Raw genomic sequence first — 23,889 nt, 5'->3', positions numbered from 1 at the left:
TTGGGAGTTTTAACAGTGATGAGGAGTTGTATGAATTTTATGATGAATAAAACTTGAGTTCAATAACTTTATGTAATACATTTTTTTTCAAATTTCGGGCCCCAAAATTAAGGTGCATCTTATACATGGGAGCGTCTTATACATGGGGAAATGCGGTATGTATGTATGTATGTATTTATTTATTTATTTATTTAAGCAGCTCCTAGATATTTTAGATATTCCATACCTTTCACCTCTCCCATATCTCCAAACTTTATATATCTTGTATACCTCACTGCTACTCAATTTAAAATATAGGCCCACTGAAAGGCTTTTAACAAGTTGAAATTTTTCACTATCCACAAATTCAAACCTGTCCTAAACCCAATAGCAAAAGTGTTGGTAACCACTTCATGGGATAAAAGGTCAGGAAAAATAATAATCACCATTTAATACTCTATCTACAAGGTCACAACAAGAATGCTCAACTGACTAGGAGCTCATACAAAAGAAAGAAGTGGTAGAAAATTACTAAAGAAGGGAAGACAAATTCATTTTGGCATGGCCAAGGTAAAAGAAATTTATCCTAAGTGAAATAAGGCAGACAGAGAAAGACAAGAACTATACGATTTAACTGTTTAACTTTTATGAGGAATCTAAAAAACAGAATAAATGAAATATCTTGAGGAGGTTAGATAAGAAAGGAGCATATGACCTTGTGCATTGGACTATAATACCCTCCTCCCTTCCTAACCTTTTTTTGTGGGTGAAGTAAGGCTTGAATTAACAGCACATTATAATATACTGGGAAGAACAAGAGATAGTTGGTTGGAAAACCTGGTTTCTTACCCATTGCACTGCTTGCCTACCAACACCTCAGTTTATTTCTCTGTAAAATTATAACAGAAATAAAAGACTTAATGAGCCAAGTAACCTGAAATTGCCTAGTAAACCATTACAGCTTACAGCAACCTATGGAGTGTAGTGATCCACACAAAGACTTGACCCGGAAACGAGAAAACTCTATACCTTCCAACCTAGCATGTAAGATATGGGTATGCTGAGAGTTCTGAATTATTCACAAAGACAAATGAAAGTGAGAAAGAAGGACAAGAATGCTAAGTAACTGAAAAGTTATTTAAAGGATTTATAAGCTTTTGCCAGTTAGAGGAGGGAAACGGGTCTCATAAAAAGTGAAGAGGGAGCCGACGGTGCATTAACTAACAAGCAAGAACAAGGTTCCAAAGGAATAAAACAAAAGGGTGTCTATGTGACTATGGCTCAGGTATAAAGTGTCATTTAAGCAAAACTGTCTGTGTCTATGGCTTTACCACTTCTGAAATATATAGTAAAAAAAAAAATCCCCCTTTTTCAATGAATACTTTATATGTTAACTACACGCTTTATGGCTCATAAAAGCAAAGGCATTCTTAAAGGAATTGCCGTTCTTTCTGAATTCTCCTGCCCCAAAGTCCTAGGTAAAAGCTGTCTGAGATACATCTTTAAGGGATATTTCACCTTCTTTGACAGGCATTTTGGTCAAAAGAATTCAGGGCTTCTAATTTCAGGCAGCAGGGAGAAAGCTACACCAGGTAGTTGACAAGAATATTCATTTCATTCTCACAACAAAACAATGAGGTAGGTAGAATCATCCTTATTTTACAGCTAAGAAAACTAAGGTTAGAAAGATAACTTAGCTAAGGTCAAACCACTAGCAAGTGGCAGAATACAAAGCTCTGGAACACATGCTCATTCACGGCAATACTCTACGCTATCTAGTGACTTGGTTGTTCTCCAATTGAACCAGAATATTTGGACACAAGTACAGTTTAGAACATAACAAGTTATGAATGTGGCAGCGTTCTATAATCTTCCTCCATTTATGACCTTTCACCCTCCCTAGCTCTATTCCATCCCTAACCCTTATCACTCCCTTAGTACTCATTTCACCCTAGACTCTTACTCCATCCCCAGCCTTGACTTGTATTGGAGTTCTAATCCCACCGCTGAGACTCTCCCCATCTCTCATCTCCATAGATGGGAACTACCTATGGGAAGATGTTTAGGGATAAAACAGTGAAGATGCCTGTTTCAACAATACTTGGCATTTTTAAAAAGCTGAAAGTTTAAAGATTTCTTGGTAATAGATGTATCAAAACTCTCCTGATTCAAAATAGTCATACATAAATATCCAGACCAAGTGTCCCTAATATCAAAACAGCTATGTCGTATCCGATAATGACCAGATGAAAATGTCAGGTGCTATACCACTGAGATAATTAACCCCTGAAATTATAAATTATAATAACTAATTCTATCCTCAGAACTTCATATGCATTTCTTATTTTAGTCTTAAAATAAGACAGTAGGTGCTACTGTTCATTTTAGAGTTAACAACAAACTGAAGATCAGAAAGGTTATGTCACACAGTAAGGCGGGGGCAACTGAGGGTAGATCCTACACAATCCATCTCCAAATTCCATGGACTTAATCAACATGTTTATTACTTTCTGTTTCAAAAATTTGAAGAGTAGCATAAAAATGCTAAAGATAAAAGTTTATTTTAAAATGACTCTTAAAAACCCAAAGTCTCACTTTATATTTTAACTTCAAATAGAGTGGGATAAATTTCCACAAATTTCTGACATTTGCTCTTTTATCCAAGTACTAATATCAAAGAAACATATATCAAATATAATTTTGGGTAATCATATTCTATGAATGTATATTTTACATTTTAATTTTGATGCATTTAAACTCATATCATTTTTAAAATTTATAACCTCATTAATTATTTTTAATTTTTAAAGATTTTTATTAAAATATAGCTAACATACAATGTTATATTAGTTTCAAGTGCACACCATAGTTATTCAATACTCATATACCTAAAGAAGTGATCACCATAAGTCCAGCAATCACCTGACACTGTATCACACTATCACAATATTATTGACTATATTCCCTATGCTGTATATTACATCCCCAAGACTTATTTGTTTTATACCTGGAAATTTGAACCTCTTATTCTTCTTTAGCTTTTTCCCCTCTTTTTAAAATTTTCAATTACAGTTGACATTCAATGTTATTTTATATTAATTTCAGGTGTACAGCATAGTGGTTAGACATTTATATAATTCCCCTGACTAGTCTAGTACCTATCTGACATTGTACATAATTATTAACATATTATTAATTATATTCCCTATGCTTTACTTTACACCCCCATGACTATTTTGTAACTACCAATTTGTATTTCTTAATCCCTTCACTTTTCACCCTGTCCCCCAACCCCTTCCCATCTATCACCCTGATAAATCTAGTACCCATCTGACATTATACATAGTTATTAAAATATTATTGACTATATTCCTTATGCTATACGCTACATCTCTATAACTACTGTGTAACAACCAATTTACTTTTTCATCCCTTCTCCTTTTTCACCCATTCCCAATCCCCCTTTCATCTGGCAACCAGGAAAATGTTCTCTGAGTTCATTTCTATTTCATTTGTTTGTTTATTGTGTTCCTTAGATTCTACTTATAAGTGAAATCAAGTGACAGTAGTCTCTCTCTGTCTGACTTACTACAATCAACTCAATACCGTCTGGGTCCATCCATGTTTTTGCAGATGGCAAGATTTCATTCTTTTTTATGACTCCATTGTATATCTGTACCACATCTTCTTTATCCATTCATCTATATTCAGGGACATGCAGGATTCCTCCACATCTTAACTATTATAAATAATGCTACAATGAATATATGGATACACATATGCCCTAGAAGTAGCGTTTTGGGTTTCTTCAGATAAATACCCAGAAGTGAGATTACTAGGTCCTTCTTTGTCTCTTGTTATAGCCTTTGGCTTAAAGTTTATTGTGTTTGGTGTAAGTATTGCTAGCCCACCTTTTTTTTTTTTTTCATGAAATATCTTTTTCCATCGTTTTAATTTCAGTCTTTAAGTGAGCCTCTTATAGGCAGCCCATGTATATATAGGTCTTGTTTTCTTATCCAATCAGACACCCTATGTATTTTGATTGGAGTCTTTAATCCATTTACATTTAAAGTAATGGCTGATAGATATGTAGTTATTGCCACTTTATTATTTATTTTATTTCTTTTTCATTTTAAAGTAGTCCCACTAAGATTCCTTGTAATACTGGTTTGGTGTTGTTGAACCCCTTTAGCTTTTTATTGTCTGGGAAGTTCTTTATCTGTTCTTCAATTCTAAATGATAGCCTTGCTGGGTAGAGTAATCTTGGTTGTAGGTCCTTGCTTTTCATCACTTTGAATATTTCATGCCAATCCTTTTGGGCCTATAAAGTTTCTGTGGAGAAATCAGCTGAGAACCTTAGGGGAGATCCCTTGTAGGTAACTAACTGCTTTTCTTTTGCTGCTTTTAAGATTCTTTCTTTGTCTTTAAGCTTTAGCATTTTAATTATGATGTGTCTTGGCGTGGGCCTCTTTGGATTCATTTTGTTTGGGACTCTGCACTTCCTGGGCTTGAATATCCATTTCCTTTGCCAGGTGAGGGAAGTTTTCCATCATTATTTCTTCAAATAGGTTTTCAATTACTTGCTGTGTACCCCTTCTTCTGGTACCCCTATAATGCAACTATTGGTATGTTTGATGTTGTCCCAGACGCACCTTAAACTCTCCTCATTTTCTCAGATTTTTTCTTTTTGCTCTTCTGATTGGATGTTTTCTCCTACCTTATTTACCAAATTCTGATTTGAACTTCTGCTTCATTGAATCTACTGTTGACTCCCTCTAATGTATTTTTTATTTCAGTTATTGTATACTTCATTTCTGACTGGTTTATTTCTTATGTTTTCTCTCTTCATTTTTGTTTTCTATCTCTTTATTGAAGTTATCCTTGAGATTATTGAGCATCCTTATAACCAGTGTTTTGAACTTTGTGTCTGGTAGATTGCTTGTCTCTGATTTGTTTAGCTCTTTTTCTGGAGCTTTGTTCTGTTCTTTTATTTGGGACATGTCTCTTTGTCTCCGCATTTTGGCTGCCTCCTTGTGTTTGTTTCTATGTATTAGGTAGGCTGCTATGCCTCCCAGTCTTAGCAGAGTGGCCTTATGTAGTAAGTGTCCTGTGGGGCCCAGTGGTGCAGTCTGCCTGGTCATGAGAGTCAGGTTATATGTGTCCTCCTGTTGTAGTCGAGCCTTCATTGCTATATGCATGTCAATGGGAGGGATTTACCCTCAGGCTCATTAGCTGGAGGACTGTCCATAACTACAGTGGAGGAGTTGTGGTACAGGGGCTGACCCTACAGAGCAGGATTTGCTTTAGCGGGGCTCTGGTGCCTGCCCAGTCTGCCCTTTGAGTGTGTCATTCTTGGAGTTGGGTAGTGCTCTGGCTAGGTCCAAAGCTGGCCACTGGGCCTGCCAGCCCCAGGGTCACCTGGGAGGGGACCCACTATTGGCCAGATTCTGCCACAGCCTATGCCCTCCTGGGGCTACCTGGCATGAGCCACAGAGTAATCCGCAGATAGCCACTGTCCACGCTGGGCTTGGAGGTACCTCATGAGGCCAAGCTATGAACCAAGGTCAGGTCAGCTGTTACTAGTGTCAGGCTTAGGGCTGCTCAGTCAGAGGTACAGAACATACTGAAGCCAGATGCTTCTTGTTTGGGTTTCATGGAACCTTTTAGCAATTTTAGGAAAGTCTGTAGTATGAGCCAAGGCAGACGTTTGTACGAGAAAGTGCTGGAAAAAGGTTGGGTATGCCCAAAAGTTGGGTGGGGTGGGACGAAAAAATGTTGTTAGCCAGTTTGTTAGAGATTTAGATATGGAGTCTGCCTGCATCTACATACCTTGAAGGGGGAGGACTCAACAAAGAAATAATGGCTTCTGCCAGCTCCTCCGTCCAGAAGAAAATTGCCCTTCCAGCCCTCACTCTAAAGCCAGACAACTCAGTTCCTCCTTGTATGTCCCTGGTGCTTTTCCAGATGCTTCCCAAGTGCTAGAGCTCAGAGTAAGTGAGTCCGCCAGTGAGTAAGTCTGTTTGCAGGCCCTTCAAGAGGAACACCTGGGACTGAAGCCACCCTCTGTCTCACTCAGCCACAATCTCTGCTGGTTTTCCCAACCAGAAGTTACGGGGACTTCTCTCTCTGGCACTGAAACCCTGGGCTGAGGAGCCTGGTGTGGGGTTGGAACCCCTCGCTCCTCCAGCGGGGAACCGCCACAGCTGAGATACCCCTCCCTATTTTTAACGGTCACATATGGATCTAGGACCAGCCCATTACACATTTCTGCCCCTCCAATCAGTCTCGAGGTGGCTTCTTCTGTATGTCCTTAGTTGTAGGTTCAGCTAGACTTCAGGCAATTTTTAATGATGATAGTTCTGTAGTTTAGTTGCAATTTTGATGTGGTTGTGAGAGATGGTAAGTCCAGTGTTTACCTACTCTGACATCTTGATAGAAAATCCCTCATATCATTACTATTAAAGCTTAAAATCTTTAAGTCTGCTTCCTCCAATCTTTCTAAATAAAATCATTTACTTTTAGGAAACGATCACTACAATTTGTGGCCCATCCTTTGTACATTATAATGTAAAAAAAATGCATGTACATAATGTATCAGACACACCAATTTTCTGTAGTGCTAATAGCAACTTTCTTTAAACACAAAAAAGAGAAAATTAAGCTACATAATAAGAAAATCACAAGTTGGTGTAGTAAATAATTTATAGAACAATATAAATCCCATTCATCAAGTATGTTGTTCTAACACAACATTTAACATCTTTTGGTTTTCTTACCTGAGAAAATACAGATAGTAACACCACAGGTTATATGGAATGTTCTGCTTTTATCCAACAGTCTTCTGGTTCTCCTGCTTGGAACCTAAACAAAATCATTTAATGTGATAAAAATGATGCAGCAAATGAAAACACGTGTACAAAGTTTTTCACTATAGCATTATTTGTAATATCAAAGTTTTAGAAATATGGCAGAGGCCTCTCAATTAAACATGGTGAGATGAATTGTATCTAGTTAGTGGAACACTCAAACCATTAAAGAGAACGTGAAAAGGTTTACTGACATGGAAAGATGTACAAGATATATTGCTAGATAAAAAAGTTATAGGGCCGGACGAGTGGCTCAGTTGGTTAAGAGCTCGCTCAAAAGTGTGAACTCTGAGCAACAGCGGTTCAAGTCCCGGCCTGAGCTGAGCTGCCAACAGGTGGCAGGATGGCTCAGCTAAAAAAAAAAAAAAAGTTATAAAACATAAACTGCACTATGATCCTATATTGTTTAAAATTAACGGCATTATATCTTAACATATCTGCAGGCTTTTACCCCCAAATCGTAATCAGCAGCTGCTCTGGCAGAGTAATATTAGGGGAAACCTTAACTGATCACTTTGCAAATTTCTGGAATTTTTGAATTTCACTATATAGATGATTTCCTTTTGTAATAAAAAATAAGATTATTTTGTTTAAAATGAAACAATTTCATGTATGTTTTCAAATGCCTGCTTGATCTTATAGAAAAATAATGTGTCACGCATCTTTTCAATACCTGTTATACACTGAGGCCAATTCTTTAAGACTTATTAAACACTGAAAGACTTAGGTGGGCACTTTTCATTTCCTGCCTTTTATCTTCTCTTCCTTCATGTCAAGCCAGTGGCCAGCCACAGGGATCAAAACCTAGCATTTTACAATGGTAGGCAACCAAGAGAAAAAGTTATTTCCACACATTACCGCATTGAAAGTAAAGAGTTTTCAAATATAATTGCATGAAAAGGTTGAGAAGTTTTACTGTAGTAAATCTACTCATAAACTTCATAAAATATCAAAGTGACCTCATGCTGACAACACCTTTTAAAATATTAGTATCTATCCAGCAGTGCCTTATTATCTTAATGAAGAAAGGAATAAACACACACACACACACAGACACACACACACACACACACAGAACTGAAGACAAAAGAATTTCAGTGGAGTTTTAATTTTCAAAGTGCTTTTGTTTTCTTAAATCCTTAATTTTACAACACATGATAGTACTATTTAATCAAGACATCTTTTTCTGAGCCTATTACATGTCTCAAAATAGGTCTGTGTTTTAAGAAAATATAAATTGCCACCAACACCGGCAGTCATTCTATGTATTGCTCAAAGGCCACAGGGCTTGAGTTTACTTGCCCGCATTTAACTAAATAAAAAAAACCAGGAGCTCAGTGAGACATGGCATAGTGAAAAGAGCTCAGAACTGGTATCGGTCTTAGATCTGCCATTCACTAGTCTCCTATCTTCCTCAAGCTACTTAAACTCTCTATGCCTCAGGTTCCTTATCTGCAACACCCAATCGCAAAATCATTGTGAGGATTCAAGTTATGCATGTGAAGTGCTTAGCACAAGGCCTGATACCACTATTAAAATCTTTTCCTATTAATCTCTGCCCTTATCTCTTGTTGTTACCTAAAATAGCTCACTGATTATCTTGAGAGGTGACATAGTCTTTACTGGCATCTTTGAAACAATCACTCTCACAGAAAGTCAGGCCATGAAAACTAAGTAGGATCAACATGCCACGGATACAGTTGATTTTTATGCTGCAATCTGTGACTAGGATTTTTTTTTTCTTACCTTCTGGGATCCTCGAAGGTAAGCCAGGATTGTCCGGCACATGGGTAAAAGGATAAGGCTGCAGTTGAGGTTCAGAACAGATGCGGAGGCTCTGCTTAGGCACAATCCTAGCTGAACAAATAAGGCAAGAGTCAAAACACAGTCAAGGACAAATGTCAACTACAAACATGCTTCAGACCTTACCCTGCTCCTTCTCTAAGGTTCATGGCAAATGTCAACTTCTTCAAGAGTCTTGAATAACCCTCCACTTTCCTCTCACCAAAACCCCCAAAGAAACACTGGTCTTCTGCTCTGCACTGCTGTAAAACATAGTCATCTCTCCTTTCTACTAGTGTTAGAGTGCATTCTTCCAGCACGAAGTCAGTTTCTTGTTCCGCTCCACCATGCTGATCTGGGTATCAAGAGCCCAAGAGAGCGGCGGTATGCTCTGCGCTTCCACACTGGTGCAGTGTGGAATCCACTGTTCATGGGTCAGGAACCAAGAATTTCAAACAAAGCTTTTTCACTGGTGTTTGCTCTGTTTTTATTTTTTATTTATTTATTTACAGTTGACATTCTCTCTCTAGAATACTCCAAGCCTCCACACAACCCTCTTCCACACACCACCACCTGCCTTTAAGCTCTTCACCTTACTAAGTCTACCCATCTTTCGGGTCTCGTCTTAAGCACAACTCCTCTAAGGTTCGCCCCTGACCCAAAACTAGGAGAGAGCCCAGATCAGCTGTGCCTCAAACAAATCTAGTCATAACTACATTGCACAACATATTTTTCAAAGAATCAGCCCCCTTCAGTATTGATGTAATACTCTTTGACAACTAATTATATTCCAACTCTTGTTAGGTTGTCATCTGCTATTGTCTGATACTGTGCAGTCTTCATATGACTAGTTTACCACATGAAAACAAGAGATGGGGTCATGTCTGTACACTTGTCCTGAAATAAACATAAGACTACTATTTTAAAGATATCGGCTAAGAAATAGATACAAGTCAGATACTTCTCTTATCTTGAAATGGTTCATGCTCCTAAGATTTCCAACTCAAGTCTTGACCAAATAGCAACTCTGTTACACAGTGTTTATTATCAGCATATGAAAGGGGTTCCTGAAGGGGAGGCACGGTAATAAATAGTGTCAGGAAAGCAATAATTTTCATTGACTTGTACAAAAAGTAATTAATATTTCTGGTTAAGCTATTTCTACACCACACGTCAGAATACTGTATGGAGACAGTTCTTTGAATATACCAGTAACTGGACAAATAGAAATAATCCTCTCTGTACTATATTTTAAAAATATATTAAATATAACTTTCTCACCTCAATCAGAAAAACTATTACCATTGGAAAGTGACAGGTTTTTGTTGCTTAGGCATCCAGAGAAATAAAATAATTGGTATCTCTTTTGATCTGATATCTGCATATGATAAGAACATTTTAGCTCGAGTGATTTTAGATATTTTTATCTGTAATTTTAATGTACCAGGACAATACTTCATTTAAATTACATGAATTGAAATCTATCCTACTAAATTTAGGACTTAAAGGATACAAATAAATTATCCAAATTTCCTTTGTGGTTCAATGCTTTAAAAAAAGTTCTTATATTTCTTTATTTTCTAACCATTTTTTGCACCTCTGCAAGTGTTTTCTTGTTGTGTTTACATTAAATCACAGAGTAATTTAATACAAAGTGGCTTTAAGTGTCCCTTTGGGATCAACGAAGTTTATTTTGGCATTCCACTTCTTCCTTATGAGGCTGCAAAGTGTAACCAAAAATTTTACCAAGTAGTCCTTTCCTTATATATGCTCATTGCTGAATATACTTAGTACTTTAAACTAAGATGAAAACTTTTTATTAGGGTATCAGAGTACAAATTCCCTCATTCAGAAGCAGCGGAGAGAGTGGGGGAAATGGAGACGGATCCTACTCATGTGGCACAATCTTACTACATGGGTAATGTTGTACAGACAAGCATTTGCCTTATTTAGTCATTATTCATTCATGACCTTCATAAAAATCAGCTGCCTCAAATGTTCACTAAAAAGAAACGACTGCCCTAAGTTATGCTCCTGACCCTTCTGTGTGAATAACTTGTTTTACCCTTCCTAGGGAGCTTAACCTGCTGGTCCAATTTTCGAATATCGTTCAGGTTAGTTGGCACTAGATGGCAGTGTTACTTTCACATTTCAAATCCTACCTGTGAAGGTCTCTAAAACATAATTAACTGAGAATTCCATATGTAATTTTTAAAAACTATAAATACATTTTAGATAAGTAGGTATAAATAAAACACAGCTTAGTCCTTGCTATAGATAGAATATTTGTGTGCTCCTCCACCCCCCAAATTCATATGTTGAAACATTATGCAAGGTATTCTGAGGGAGAAACTTTGGGACTTGATTAGGTTTAGACAAGATCATGAGGATAGAGCCCATGATGAGATTAATGTCCTTATCAGGAGGAGAGGGAGACCAGAGCTCTCCCTCTTCTCCATGTGAGGACACAGCACCCCGGTGGCCATCTTCAAACCAGGAAAAGGGCCCTCACCAGATACCAAATCTGCTGGTACCTTTATCTTGGACTTCCCAGCTTCCAGAACACGTAAAATAAATGTCTGTTGTTTAAACCACCCAGTATGTGGTATTTTGCTATAGCAGTCCCAAACTAAGACAGTCAGTCCTATAGTACAGAGAGGATTATTTCTGTCCTATAGAAAATTATAAGAAAAGGTGCCATTTAAAGCAAGTTGTAAAGGAATATAACATCTAGATATATCAACTTGGTGGTTATTCTCCTAAAATCTCAAAATCATGGTTTTTAATCTTAAATCTGCCACTTATTAACTATTAGTCTTGAGCTAGTTAACGGTCCTTATCTATAAAGCTGAGAGGAATGTCTTTATATGTAAAATTTATAATTGTAGTATTCTTAGCTCTTAGAGGACTTTTGTGAAAACCAGTCTAAAACATGCAAACACTGTATAAAATTAACTTATCGCCTCAGGGCCATTGTATCCCATCCTCTCTCTAAATCTTCTCTTCTAAGTGTTCCACTTACATTTTTTATTCATTCAACACTTGTTTATTGTGACATGCACATACTGCAAGGCACCAGGAGCTCAATAATGAGCTTAAAACATGAACTATCTTTTGCCTTAGGATGCTTATATTTTAGTAGGGGAAACAGATATTAAATTAAATAATTACATAATCAAATATAAAAGAGATCAATGTTGTGAATGAAAAATATAGAGTATGAGCATGCATAACAGGTCATGAGATCTAAATAGGAAAACCAGGAAGACTTCCTTGAGTAAGTGAAAAAGTGAGCTGAGAACTGGAGGGTAAGAGAGTAGAAATCACCTAGGAATGAGAAGGGCATCTATGCAGGAAAAAACCAGCATGAGAACTGGTATGTAGCAAATCGGAGCATGGTGTATATATGAGAAATTAATAGTAGACCAATGTGGCTGGATGGGAAATGAAGGGTGATACAATATAAAAATAGGGGTAGACCTTGCTGGACTTTGTAGGCCATGTTAAGAATACAAACTTTTAGGATTTCCAGTCAAGATGGCACAGTAGGTAAATGCTGTGTTTGCATCCTCTAACAACCACATCAAAATTACAACAAAATGACAGAACTATTATTGAGAATTGCCTGAAGTCTAGCTGAACAGGAGTCCTACAACTAAGGACCTACTAAAGAAGCCATATAGAAACTGATAGAAGAGGCAGAGATGCAAACGGGCTGATCCCACACCGCTGTATGGCAATTAAAAATTGGGAGGGATATATCAGTGCAGAAGTCTCCCTGGAGGAGCAAAGGTTCCCAGCCCCACACTAGGCTCCCCAGCCCAAGATCCCAGAGCTGGAAAGAGAATTCCCCCAACTCCTGGATGTGAAAACCAGCAGAGATTGTGCTTGAGTGAGACAGAGAGCTGCTGGATTGCCACTTAAAGGGCCTGCACACGGACTTACTCACTGATGGACTCACTCATTCTGAGCTCCAGTGCTGGGGCAGCAGCTTGAAAGGCACCAGGGACATATGGGAGGAACTGTATTGTATGGCTTCAGGACCAGGGCTGGAGGGGAAGCTTTCTCTTAGACAAAAAATACTGGCAGAAGCCATTGTACCTTTGTTGAGCCCTCCCCTCTTCCAGAATACAGACGCAGGCAGGCACCATATCTGAGTCTCTGTCAACCTGGTGAATTTGCCCTGCCCTGGTGATTCCCTGGGACCCTGCCCTACCCAACTTGTGGGCCCACCCAAGCCATTTCCAGTGGCTTTTACATACAAATGGCCTGTCTTAGCTCATGTTGCAGACTTTCCTAAAATCTCTCAAACATTCACAAAATCCAAACAAGCAGCATCTGGCCTTGGTTTGAGGACTGGCTTCTCCCAGGCACCTCCAAGCCTAGCATGGGTGGCAGTCATCTTTGGATTGCTCTGTGGTTCATTCCAGGTGGCCCTGGGCAAGGCAGAGGAAATGGCTGAACTTGGCGTGAAGTAGAGGTCCTCCCAGGAGGCCTGGTGGCTGGCTTCGGAACCAGCCAGAGTACCACATGGCTGCCTACATGGACAGCACATCCAAAGGGAAGACTGGATAGGCACCAGAGTCCTGATAAAGCAAATCCTGCTCGGTAGCTTCAACCTCTGCACAACAGCTCCTCCACTGTAGTCACAGCCAGTCCTCAAAACCAGTCAGCCCTGGTTCAATCCCTCCCATTGACATGCAAACAGTAACCAAGGCTCAAGTGAGCAGGAGGGCATATAACCCACACAAAGCACACGCCTTAAGTACCTGGCTCTGGTGACCAGGCGTACTGAGACACTGGACCCCACAGCACACCTACTATATAAGGCTACTCTACTGATCCCGGGAGGCATAGCAGCCCTACCTAATAAATAGAAACAAACACAGGAAGGCAGCCAAAATGTGGAGACAATGAAACATGTCCCAAATAAAAGAACAAAACAAAGCTCCAGAAAGAGAACTAAATAAAGTGGAGATAAGCAATCTATAAGATGCAGATAAAGATCTCAGTGAGAACTTCAAGAATAAGATAGGAAACATAAAAAATAAACCAATCAGAAATGAAGAATACAATAACTGAAATAAAAAATACATTAGAGGGAATCAACAGTAGATTTAATGAAGCAGAGGTTCAACTCAGCAATTTGGAAGATAAGGTAGCAGAAAACATCCAATCAGAACAGCAAAAAGAAAAAAAAAACTTAAAAACTGAGGAGAGCTTAAGGTGCCTCTGGAACAACATCAAACATACCAATATTCACAGCACAATATTCACAAATGGATATTCAAGCCCAGGAAGTGCAGAGAGTCCCAAACAAGATGAATCCAAAGAGGTCCACACCAAGACATAGAATTAAAATGCCAAAGGTTAAAGACAAATAACGAATCTTAAACGCAGCAAGAGAAAAGAAGTTAGTTACCTATAAGGGAGCTCCCGTAAGATCATCACCTGTTTTCTGCACAGAAACTTGGCAGGCCAGAAGGGACTGGCATGAAATATTCAAAGTGATGGAAAGCAAGGACCTACATACAAGATTACTCTACCCAGCAAAGCTATCATTTAGAATTGAAGAAGAGATAAAGAGCTTCCCAGACAAGAAAAAGCTAAAGGAGTTCATCACCCCAAACCTGTAATACAAGAAATATTAAAGGGACTTATTTAAGAAGAAAAAAAAAAAGATCAAAAGTAGGAATAAAATGGCAATAACTACATATCTAGCAACAATTTCTTTAAATGTAAATGGATTAAAGGCTCCAATCAAAACACATAGAGTGGCTAAATGGATAAGAAAACAAGACCCTTATATTTGCTGCCTACCAGAGACTCAGTTCAGTATGTATTTTCAGACATACGCAGACTGAAAGTAAAGAAGAAGTGGAAAAAGATATTTCATGAAAATGGAAATGGAAAAAAAAAAGCTGGAGTAACAATATTATACCAGACAAAATAGACTTTAAAACAAAGGCTATAACAGGAGACAAAGAAGGACCCAGTAATCCCAATTCTCGGTATGTATCTGATGAAATTCAAATTGCTACTTTGAAGGGACATGTGCACCAACATGTTCATTGCAGCATTATTTACAATAGCCAAGATATGGAGGCAACCTGGATGCCCCTGATTGGATGAACGAATAAAGTGGTACATATAGACAACGGAATATTACTCAGTCATTAAATTAATAAAATCTTGCCATCTGCAACAACATGAATGGACCTAGAGGGTATTATGCTGAGTGGAGTAAGTCAGAGAAAGACAAATGCCGTGATTCACTTATATGTGGAATCTAAAGAACAAAATAAATGAATAAACAAAACAGAAACAAACTCATAGATACAGAGAACCTTTTGAGGGTTGCCAGATGGGATGGGGGTTGGGGGTGAGTGAAAAAGGGAAGGGATTAAGAATTACAGATTGGTAGTTACAAACCAGTCATGGGGATATAAAGTATAGCATAAGTTATATAATCAATAATATTGTAATAACTATGTATGGTGTCAGATGGGTACTAGATTTATCATAAGTTACACAAATGTCTAATCACTATGTTGTACACCTGAAACTAACATAATATTATATGTCAACTGTAATTGAAAAATTAAAACAATATTTTAAAAATGTACCTTTATCCTAAAATCGATGCAGAATGATTGTATTTTAAGCGGGGAGGTGGTATGAAGAGATTAGTATTAGGTAATGATTACTCTGGATGAAGTGTGGATAATAAATTAGAAGGAAGTAATTTTGGCAATTATATTACATTATGTAGTTAATCATCACAAAAGTAAAATTTTGTTTGAGACAAGGACTGCATTTTATGGCAATTATATCTAAGTCTTACATAAAAAAGGGATTCAGTTTTGACTAAATATTTTACATCTCAGTAAACTTATTTTGCTAAATAATTCACTAAAACAATACTTCTAAAATTGGAGAACTAAAACAGCCTAAGCCACATCCCATCATCCAGCCAGCTGTCACACCCACTTCTATGACAATCCTGACAGCCGTTTGTTCCATTGTCAAAAGCTTCTGTTTTGTTTCCTTACACTTAGATGAAATCTCTGTCTCTATAATACCCACCTAGGAGGCTACTCAAGATATTCCTAAAATAGACATTCAAACACTGAAGATAAAAGTGGGATGATTCCCTAGCCCAATCTTGTTTTCTTCATGCTAAACACAATTAGTTGCCTATACAATTTTTTATATAATTTTAAGACTCCCTTATCATCTTCATTACCTTTTCCAATTCACCAGAATTCACCACATACTTGACATAAACTATACAGAGCAGGACTGAGACATGATCTCACTCAGACATGATTTGCTAATTCTAAGTCTGCATTACACTGTGGAGCAACTATGTTACATAATGCTCATCTTGAGTTTATAACATAGATTTTCTCACATAAATTGCTATTAAGCAAGGACCCCTCTATCCTATAATGGAAAAAAAGTGGAGGTATGAGAGCAGGTACATAAATGCAAGAATTTATTGGCTTTAGCCCATTATGTTATATTGAGTATGAATCTTATATTCTGATAATTTTTCCTTCTTAATTTGCCTTAGCTGAAAATCTTACATTCACATTTTCTACATCTTTATCCAAGTTCTTGAAAAAGCTATTAAAATGTAAAACAAAATTCTGTTGAAATAGTTTACTCTAGAGAGGACTTGCAAACTACTATTCATGGTAAATTAACTTTCAAATAAACATTTTCCATTCAACTGGAAATTTTTTCAAAAATTTTGGGGAAATATAATATGACATTTTACATGTAAATATCTATATAAAACTGTTGTTCAAAGGTATTTGCAAAGGCCAGAGAAGTATTAATAGTAAGCTATAATACTTGGTCGATTTTCTAGCAACCTCTTGGTGCATCAACAATTAGTCACTTCCAGGAAAAAGTAAAAATAAAAATTAGAAGTTTATTAAAAGTTTTTTTTTTAATATTCTGTTTTAGTGCTTTGTGTTTGTCTAAAATTATATAAATTTGTACTCATCAAGATCAACGTTTTAGACTTTTTTCCCCCAAGGAAATATTTTTAATCAAACCAAATGAAGCCTACACAACACCTAATTCTTACATGCTTTATAATCATAGAACTGTAGCTTCTTCATGAGGCCTTACAAGTCATTAGTCCAGCCTCTTTTTGCCTCCACTTATACTGCTAATTTGTAAAGAAACAAGAACTAGACCGAGGGCTCCCTCTTTGTTCTCTGTCATTTCTCTGACAACACTTTACTCCCAAGAACAGAGATGCAAATTCAGACAACTTGTCTAGTGTTCTTTCCAGATCATAATACTTTCATACTTTCAGTTGCTTGTACATTCATCCAACCAGTTTTCCTGTCATTTTGTATAACACTGTACACAAGATTTCCCTAATCTGACTGCACATTGAAATCACTTGATGGACTATTTAAAAAGAAACATATCTCTGCTGTACTTCCTGAAATTCTAATTCCTGTGATCTAGAGTGGGGCCCTCCAGAGGTACAATCAGGCTTAGCAATCACTGTTTTAGAATATACTTTGAAGTCAACGAAACCTGAGTTTGAAGCACCTTTACTAGCTGTGTGGCCTTAGGTAATTTTCTTACCTTCACTGTCATCTTCCTCATCTATAAAATGAAAAAAAAACAAAACAAACAAACAAAAAAAGATAATACATCTACCCCAAAAGGTTATTGTATTAAATTAGCATATATAGTACTTAGTGCAGTGCCTGGCATGTAGTAAAAAATCAACAGAAGCTATTATCATCATCCTGATCCCTGGCCATCTACAAACCTAGTTTCAAAATTTAAATACTCTTATGGTATGGCTTCCTGCAAATCACTCTTTCATTCCTCAGGTCTATAGGATGATGTTATAGTTGTATCTATGGGAGCTGAGCTTTATTCCACTCAACTCTATCTAAAGAATTCAAAGCAAGCTCTATATAACTTGGTGTTCAATAAATATATGGTAGATGAATGAATGAATGAGCCTATGAGATGATCCTTCAGTGCCCTCATTTTGGAAATTAAGGGAAAAAGAATGAAAACCAAAAGTGATTACTATCTAGAGACCTATCTAGTTCAGATCTAGGATCAGAACTCAGGACCAGGGCCGGCCGACTGGCTCAGTTGGTTAAGAACTCACTCAAGAGTGCAAGCTCTGAGCAACAGAGTCACGGGTTCGATTCCTGGCCCGAGCTAAGATGCCGCTGAGCTGCCAACAGGTGGCAGGATGGCTTAACTTAAAAAAAAAAAAAAAAGGACTCAGGACCAGCTCTTCCCATCATGCCATATTGCCTAGGATAGCAACTCTGCTGCCACTTGCCCAACACTCACCATTCTAGAGACTGGGATTTATTTTAGGGAGCTCTAACACCCAATTTGAAGAAAACCCTCAGGGCCACTGTGGTTCTTTCATGAGACTGAATAGGTCATCTAGTTTAACTTTTTTTTTTTTTTTTTTAAGCTGAGCCACCCTGCTACCTGTTGGCAGCTCAGCTCGGGCTATGCATCAAACTGCTGTTGCTCAGAGCTCAAACTCTTGAGTGAGCTCTTAACCAACCGAGCCACTCGATAGGCCCCCTTCTTTTTAATTCAATATTAGAAGTCTATAAATAAGCTATACCGATAATACCACTAGGCCACTCAGCAATACTTTTATGTTATATGGCTCAGTTCAGCTCCTGGATGATTGACTCAGGTTAGCTACTCCAAGTTTTTACTGTGTACTTACCATATTTCCCCATGTAGAAGATAAGACGCACCCTTTTTCGAAAAATTTGGGGTCTAAAAACTGGGTGCGTCTCATACAGTGGTTGTAGACTTTTTTACTTGCATTTCCCGAAAGTGATGAGGAGTTGTATGAATTTTATGATGAATAAAACAAGTTCAGTAACTTTATGTAATACATTTTTTTCAAATTTCGGGACCCAAAATTAAGGTGCTTCTTATACATGGGGAAATACAGTACTTTCCTATCCATAGCTCATGCTGCAACCATTCCTTCTATTTGTGATGGCATTCCCCTTTTTCCAACCTCCATGCTAACTACCAGACAAACTATTATTCTTCAAGTCTTAGCCCAAGAGACATTTTCTCAGGCTTTGCTAAGGCTGACATACCTACCGATACCCTGATTTACACCTGCAAATTTTTCCGTTTCAAATATTCTGAAAAATCTGGAGCATCTTTCTCAATGCTTCCTTCTTGCCTTTTATCATACCTCCTTTTGAGTATTTAGCCCGTTATATTGTAATGGCTTGCCTATTTATCTCCTTTTCTCCCCTCCCCCAACCCCCACAAAGCTAGCACATGGCAGCACCGGAAACTGGCAAAGCCCAAACTGTCTCTTACCTTTGGAGAATCTCAAAAGTTCATGACCATTAATATAGAAAATTATTTCAAAAAAAATACACCTTGAGGAAAATATGCTTTTTGCAATGAAAGCCAAAGAAAGTAGTCATGAGACAGATACTTGAACAAAATGAGACAACCCCCCATAGGGCCGGCCGAGTGGCTCAGTTGGTTAAGAGCTTGCTCAAGAGTGCGAACTCTGAGTAAGAGGGTCACCGGTTCGATTCCCACCTGGGCCAGTGACACTGCGCCCGAGCTGAGCTGTTACTGAGCTGCCAACAGGAGGCAGGATGACTCAGCTGGTGAGAGCACGTGCTCCTAACAACAAGGTTGCCTGTTCAAGATGGTGGACTATGCCCACACACAACTAAGACTGAATTCAGCACCTTGAGCTGAGCTGCCATCGGGATGGCTCAGTGGATAGAGCGTGTGCTCTTGACAATGAGGCTACTGGTTCAACTTCCACATGGGATGGTGGCTATGCCCACCCACAACTAATTGAACACAGCACCTTGAGCTGAGCAGTGCGACTGGACTTGGAGCTGAGCTAGCTGCACCCTACACAACTAAGATTGAAGGACAACTTGGCTGCGCCCCTTCCCCAACTCCCAAACACTGTTCCCCTCCCCAATTCCCCAATAAGATCTTTAAAAAAGAAGAGAGACAACCCCCATAAAGTAGTCTATCTAATTTCCCAAGGCACAATTATAGGCTTCTTTTATTGTCTTAACAGTAACCAAAAGGGTCAATGGCAGAAAATCAGAAGAATTTATTTTCCTATATAACCATAAATCAAACCTATGATCCAATTTAAATGTTTAGTTTGTAATATTAATATAATATTATATACAGTATATAATATAATACAATATAATATAAATCAATATAATATCATATAAAGCATTATATTTAATATATATAGTATTATAATCTAGACAGCTGCAACCCCTTAATACAGTTCCTCATGTTGTGGCAACCCCCAACCATAAAATTATTTTCGTTGCTACTCTATAACTGTAATTTTGCTACTGTTATGAATCATAATGTAAATATCTTTTTGTTTTCCAATGGNCAACCATAAAATTATTTTCGTTGCTACTCTATAACTGTAATTTTGCTACTGTTATGAATCATAATGTAAATATCTTTTTGTTTTCCAATGGTCTTAGGCGACCCCTGTGAAAGGGTCGTTCAACCCCCAAAGGGGTCGCGACCCACAGGTTGAGAACCGCTGTTCTAGAATATGAAGGATATTCCATGGGAGCAAGATTGTACTTAAGAATTTTAAAAAATGATATTTCAATGAAGGGAACCTTCAAAAGGGGATTACCTAACTATTTTGATAAGGTTTCATATAAAAGCAATAATTAATAACATGTCATGAGCAACCAGAAAGCAGTTTATAATAACTGGAGTAATTATTTCTTTAAAAAAAATCCCCAAATAAATAACCAATTCAGTGCTCTTGGGGTATATCCAAAAGCTCATGAAAGTCCCTTCATGACATAAGAAACTATAATTCATTCCAAATGATCTTAGCTGGTTTTTGTCAACTAACTGCCCTGGAGACTCTTAACTATGATGAAATTTTTGACTCAAGTTGACCTCTTTTCTCATCTATAGATTCCTTTTCAAATTTTTTTAACACCATCTCTAAAAGAAGCTATCCATTCTAAAGAAAGAAGCTAGGAAATTTTTCTTTTCCATATAACTAAAGGGATCTCCAAAAAAGTATAGTGTTCATCCTGGGAATATCCGTATTTCCTTATGCTTAATTCAAATCTTTCCTTTTCTATGTCATTGTACCCTTTCTAGAAATGAACTTTCTTCCAATCTCAGAAATGCGGTCTTCCTTTAGAAGTTGATAATGAGTCAGAAGAAAATATAGCTATTACAGAGAAAGAAGAAGAAAGCAAGATTGTAAGGTGATATTTCGGTCCTGATTTTGTCTACCTTGTCTTTCCTGTGCCGAAAGCCCAGAGAGCAGAAAAGATTCACTTCTAGACTACGTGTCTGTCTGGAAGAGTGAAAGTTGAACCTAAATGGAAATCAGAATACATATGGACACATTCATGAGTTTCTAAAGGAAATGCTGTCTAGTGAACAGTTAACCAGATTAAAAGGTATTAAATTTTTATCACAGCTAACACTGTGACCTCTATCAAGGTCACTTGACTCTCAAACCTAGAATTGAAAAATTTAACAAAACTATAATAAAAACTCCCTCCACTTTCCTCAGAGAGCTACTCTAAAAAGTAAAAAATATATCAAGTGAAAATGGTTTGACCTCTCTAGCTGACTAACATTAAAATAGATTTTTTTTATTATTATTTACCTGTGAAATTCCTGTGGATAGTCATGCCCATCCCTGATGCTTTACTCCTTTCTAAGGCAAAACAACAAAGGTCTGAAGAGTTATAGGGCATTTGATTTCATGTCACTGTGACATTCCCTTCTCCTACAGAAGTGATCCATGCCCACAGAAAGGCACCAAGGAGTGAAACGGATTTTGCAGAGCACAGTTGTCAAGAAAGCTGAGACAGGCCTTGTGTCTCTTACATCACAGGCCCAGCACATCTGACCACAATCACTGAGCATTTAGTCACCTTTCAGCTACTCTTCATCAGAAACATTCCAGAACACTGCATCATTCTTGCTCATCTTTAGTCTATTTTTAATTTCTCAACCTTTCTCCTAAAATTTATAAGAAAAAACAGATATACTAGTGGCCTGACTACATGGAATAATTTTGAAAGGAAACAATACTCATAGTGATTGTACCCGCCTTGTTTGGTTAGAATTTTAAACATATATTAAAACTCATATATTGAATATATTCAATATTAAGATTTTTCTCTCATGTCTGTCAAACATACCCTACTTAAACATACCTATTTGACACCTCCTGAACTCAATCTTACTTGTTAATAACTCTTCTTCTTTGAATCTATAAAATTGGCTTCAAATTCTATCTTTGTCATCAAATTACTAGCAATCTCAGCTAACTCAGCATGTCTTTTAACCATAACTATCAACTTTAAACCAAATTGACTTTCTTTGAGTCTTTCTTTGGAAAAAAAACCCAATAATAATATTGCCTCCAAGAACCTACTGATTCAAGAGAAAGAACTCTTGATGCATAAAAATGCCTAACAGAGTATTCAGTAAAGATGAACCAAATGAATAGATCATTTCATACAGACTGCCTGAACTTCTTGATACACACATACAGTAGTCCCCCATTATCCATGGGAGATAAGTTCCAAGACCCCCAGTGTATGCCTGAAACAGCAGATAGCACCGAACCCTATGTATACTATGTTTTCTTTCTTCTTTTCTTTTCTTTTTTTTATTTTTATTGGGGAACAGTGTGTTTTTCTAGGACCTATCAGCTCCAGTCAAGTAGTTGTTTCAATCTAGTTGTGGAGGGCGCAACTCAGTGGCCCATGCAGGGATCGAACTGGCAACCTCGGTGCCATGAGCACTACGCTCTAACCAACTGAGCTAACTGGCCGCCCCATACTATGTTCTACCCTGTACAGTTAGCCCTCTTTATCTGTGGGTTCTGCATCTGCAGAGATGAAGGGCTAAGGGACTTGACCATCTGTAGATATTGGTATCCTCGGTGGTCCCAGAACCACACTCCCATGGATACAGAGGAACAACTTAATGCACATACCTATGATAAAGTTTAATTTATAAAATAGACATAGTAAGAGATGAACAATAATAGCTAATAATAAAATAGAACAATTATAACAACATACTGTAATAAAAGTTATGTGAATATGGCATTATTAAGTAAAATAAGGGTTACTTGAACACAAGCACTCTGATAACATGACAGTCGATTGATCTGACAACCTAGAGAACTATAAAGTGCCTAACAGGCAGGGAGCATAAACAGGGCAGGACAAAACAGGACATAAATGTCATCATACTACTCAGAAAGACATAAAATTAAAAACTTATGAATTGTTTATTTCTGGAATTTTCCATTTAATATTTTCAGACCTCGGTTGACCACAAGTAACTGAAACCATGGAAAGCAAAACCACAGATGGTGGATACTGTATTTAAGTATTAGACTCTCCTGACAAACTCTTCACAGAATTTAATTGGTCAACATACAGTTGGCCACATTTGTCCATCTGCTGGTAGAACAATACAATAAACCAAACGTAAGATGATATATTATAGAAAATGTAAATCAAATTTATTTTTTTCTTAAAATACTAACATTGAATTAGACCAAACTATCACATTGTGGCCCTTCTTTAAAAAATAGAACAACATAGAGAAGCACTTATCCAAGTGTACATGTAAATTTCTACAAGAATACTCACTGCAGTGTGGTCTGTGATACAAAAACAAAGAAGAATAGGACTAAAATGGCCAACAGTAGAGAAAAGTAAAACAAATCATGGTACACATTATGTGATACTATATAACCATTAAAAATAAACTAACCTTGGCTGGCCGAGTGGCGTGTTGGTTAAGAAGCTGGCTTGGGACTCCAGATGGCCCTGGTTCGGATCCCTCATATGAGGGGCAGTGACACTGCCCTCTACAGCTAAGATGCTGAACAACAGCTCAACCTGGAGCTGGGCTGCCGTGAGTCGCTGGTGTTGGAGTAGGCTGCAGCCCCTGTGGCAGTGGGTTGCCATGGGCTACCGTGTGTAGCCAGCAGCCAGCGTGAGTGGCTAGCAGCTGCTGTGAGCAGCTGTCCAGAAGCCAGCGACTGATCTGCCTCGCCCGGGAAGAGCGCAATGATGGTGCCAACTTGGGCCAGTGAAGCAACGCCCTCCACAACTAGACTGAAGAACAAAATGACAGCAACTTGTCTGTTCCCCTTCCCCCAATTCCCCAGCGCTGTTCCCATTCCCCAATTCCCCAA

At 37.8% G+C, this 23,889-nt stretch overlaps 1 protein-coding gene across 6 annotated transcripts in view; it reads right to left on the bottom strand.

Annotated features, from left to right (window-relative positions):
- NOX4 (NADPH oxidase 4) overlaps positions 1–23,889 on the bottom strand; it is a 200,480-nt gene that overhangs the window by 119,174 nt on the left and 57,417 nt on the right. For 4 of the 6 annotated variants that reach the window (XM_019628309.1, XM_019628307.1, XM_019628305.1 and 1 more), the window contains 2 exons: positions 8,592–8,702; positions 6,756–6,840 (listed from right to left, as the gene is read on the bottom strand). In XM_019628309.1, the coding sequence (XP_019483854.1) occupies positions 6,756–6,840; positions 8,592–8,633 (127 nt within the window). In that variant the 5' untranslated portion in view covers positions 8,634–8,702. Of the gene's footprint in view, positions 1–6,755; positions 6,841–8,591; positions 8,703–9,588; positions 9,608–23,889 lie in introns of those variants that run through there. The other 2 variants (XM_019628306.1, XM_019628308.1) reach the window with 2 other exon arrangements.

The sequence above is a fragment of the Hipposideros armiger genome, unplaced genomic scaffold, assembly GCF_001890085.2.
Source record: "Hipposideros armiger isolate ML-2016 unplaced genomic scaffold, ASM189008v1 scaffold_780, whole genome shotgun sequence".
Taxonomy (NCBI): Eukaryota; Metazoa; Chordata; class Mammalia; order Chiroptera; family Hipposideridae; genus Hipposideros; species Hipposideros armiger.
Note: the sequence above shows the minus strand (reverse complement) of the source record. Positions and strands in the feature narration are given on the sequence as shown.